The sequence below is a fragment of the Buceros rhinoceros genome, unplaced genomic scaffold (genome assembly GCF_000710305.1).
Source record: "Buceros rhinoceros silvestris isolate BGI_N320 unplaced genomic scaffold, ASM71030v1 scaffold13673, whole genome shotgun sequence".
NCBI classification, from domain to species: Eukaryota; Metazoa; Chordata; class Aves; order Bucerotiformes; family Bucerotidae; genus Buceros; species Buceros rhinoceros.
In genome coordinates, this window is record NW_010401874.1 from 3,050 (window position 1) to 4,640 (window position 1,591).

Consider the following 1,591-nt stretch of genomic DNA (forward strand, 5'->3'; position numbering starts at 1 on the left):
GGGAACCCTGAGGGGACCCTGGGAACCCGCCATGGATGGGCAGATACTGGGCCAGTGCTGTGAGAGCAAAGGGGACCAGGGTCATCAACTTGTCCCCAAGGTCCCCACCAGCCAGAGCCCAGGGGGACACAGGAAGGGATGGGGACATGGGGACAGACAGACTTGTGGGAACAGACAGGGACAGATGGACTGACAGGGACAGACTGGGGACATCTGGACCCAGGCAACAGAGGGACACATGGGGAAGCACCAGGAGATACAGGGACATGTGGAGCCATGGGGACACACAGACCCATAAGGACACATGGGCCCGTCCGTGGGGACAGACGAGTCTGTGGGGACACATGGGGACAAATGCAGATAGATGGTCCCGAGGGAACACATGGACCCCCAAGGACAGACAGACACACATGGACCTGCAGTGCCATGGGGACACATGGACGTAGGGACGGACAGAGGCTGCAGGTGTTTCCCCGTCCCCATCCCTCTACCGTCCCCATCCTTGTCCCTGTCCCATCCCTGTCCCCATGTCCCTGCTGTCCTCAGCCCCACACTTGCACCCTCCTTGTCCCCACACCGGCCCCTGTCCCCATGCCAGTCCCATCGCAGTGCTGTCCCCATCCATGTTGTCCTCGTCACCATCCCCATGTTGTCCCTGTCACTGCGCTGTTCCCATCCTCATGCCTTCCCCATGCCATCCCTGTCCCCATTGCCGTCCCCACCCCCAAGACCATGCCATCACCATCCCCTGCCCCATCCCTGTCCCATCCCATCCCCATGCCCACACTCGTTGCCACCCCTGTCCCCTTGAGGTCCTCACGCTGAGCAGGTGACACATACGGGTGCGGACGCGCAGGGTGCCAGGTGCCCCGAGGTGCTGCTCCCGCTGAGCCTGGATGAAGACCTCAAAGGCGTGGCCGGGTTCCAGCCCTGTCACCTCGAAGGTGACAGCGGAGCCAGGCAGCTCATGGGTGGTCATTGCCGCTGGCTCATCCTGGGGACAAGGGACATGCCAAGAACAAGACTGGGGACGCCACGGTGGGACCTGGTCCCGAGTCAGGCAGGTAGCCACAGCCAAGAGCTTCTCCCAGGGCTAGGGGACAAGCTGGGGACACACTGAGGACACCACAGTGGGGACACGTCCTGCTCCCTAAGTAGGGCTGGCAGGCAGGTGGCTCATCCTGGGGACATGCTGGGGACACCATGCTGGGGACACCATGCTGGGGACACATCCCTGTCCCCAAGCCGGGTGGCAGGAGGGTAGCCACAGCTGCTGGCACATCCTGGGGAAAAGGGACACATTGGGGAGATGTCCCTGCCCCCGAGTTAGGCAGCAGGAGGTGGCCTGACCATGGGTTTGCTCTGGGGACAACAGGCACATTGGGGACATGTTGGGGACACCATAGGGACACATTTATGGTGTCTCCCAGTAGGTGGCCACAGATGCCACCTCATCCTGGGGATTAAGGCCACATTGGGGCCACCACACTGGGGCCATCACGACACTGGGGACCTGTCCCCACCCCTGTCCCTGTCCCCAGCTCACCAGGGGAACGAGGGCCACCTGATAGCTGTCCACTGGCTGGGGGGG

At 62.6% G+C, this 1,591-nt stretch overlaps 1 protein-coding gene across 1 annotated transcript in view; it reads right to left on the reverse strand.

The window, feature by feature from the left end:
- The window catches only part of C1QTNF9B-AS1 (C1QTNF9B antisense RNA 1), a gene marked incomplete at its 3' end in the record, with an annotated part of 3,102 nt that extends 2,123 nt beyond the window's left edge, over positions 1 to 979 (reverse strand). The window contains exon 1 of the mRNA XM_010132437.1: positions 841 to 979. Within this exon, the coding sequence (XP_010130739.1) occupies positions 841 to 979 (139 nt within the window). The remainder of the gene's footprint in view (positions 1 to 840) is intronic.
- Positions 980 to 1,591: the final 612 nt, after the last annotated feature.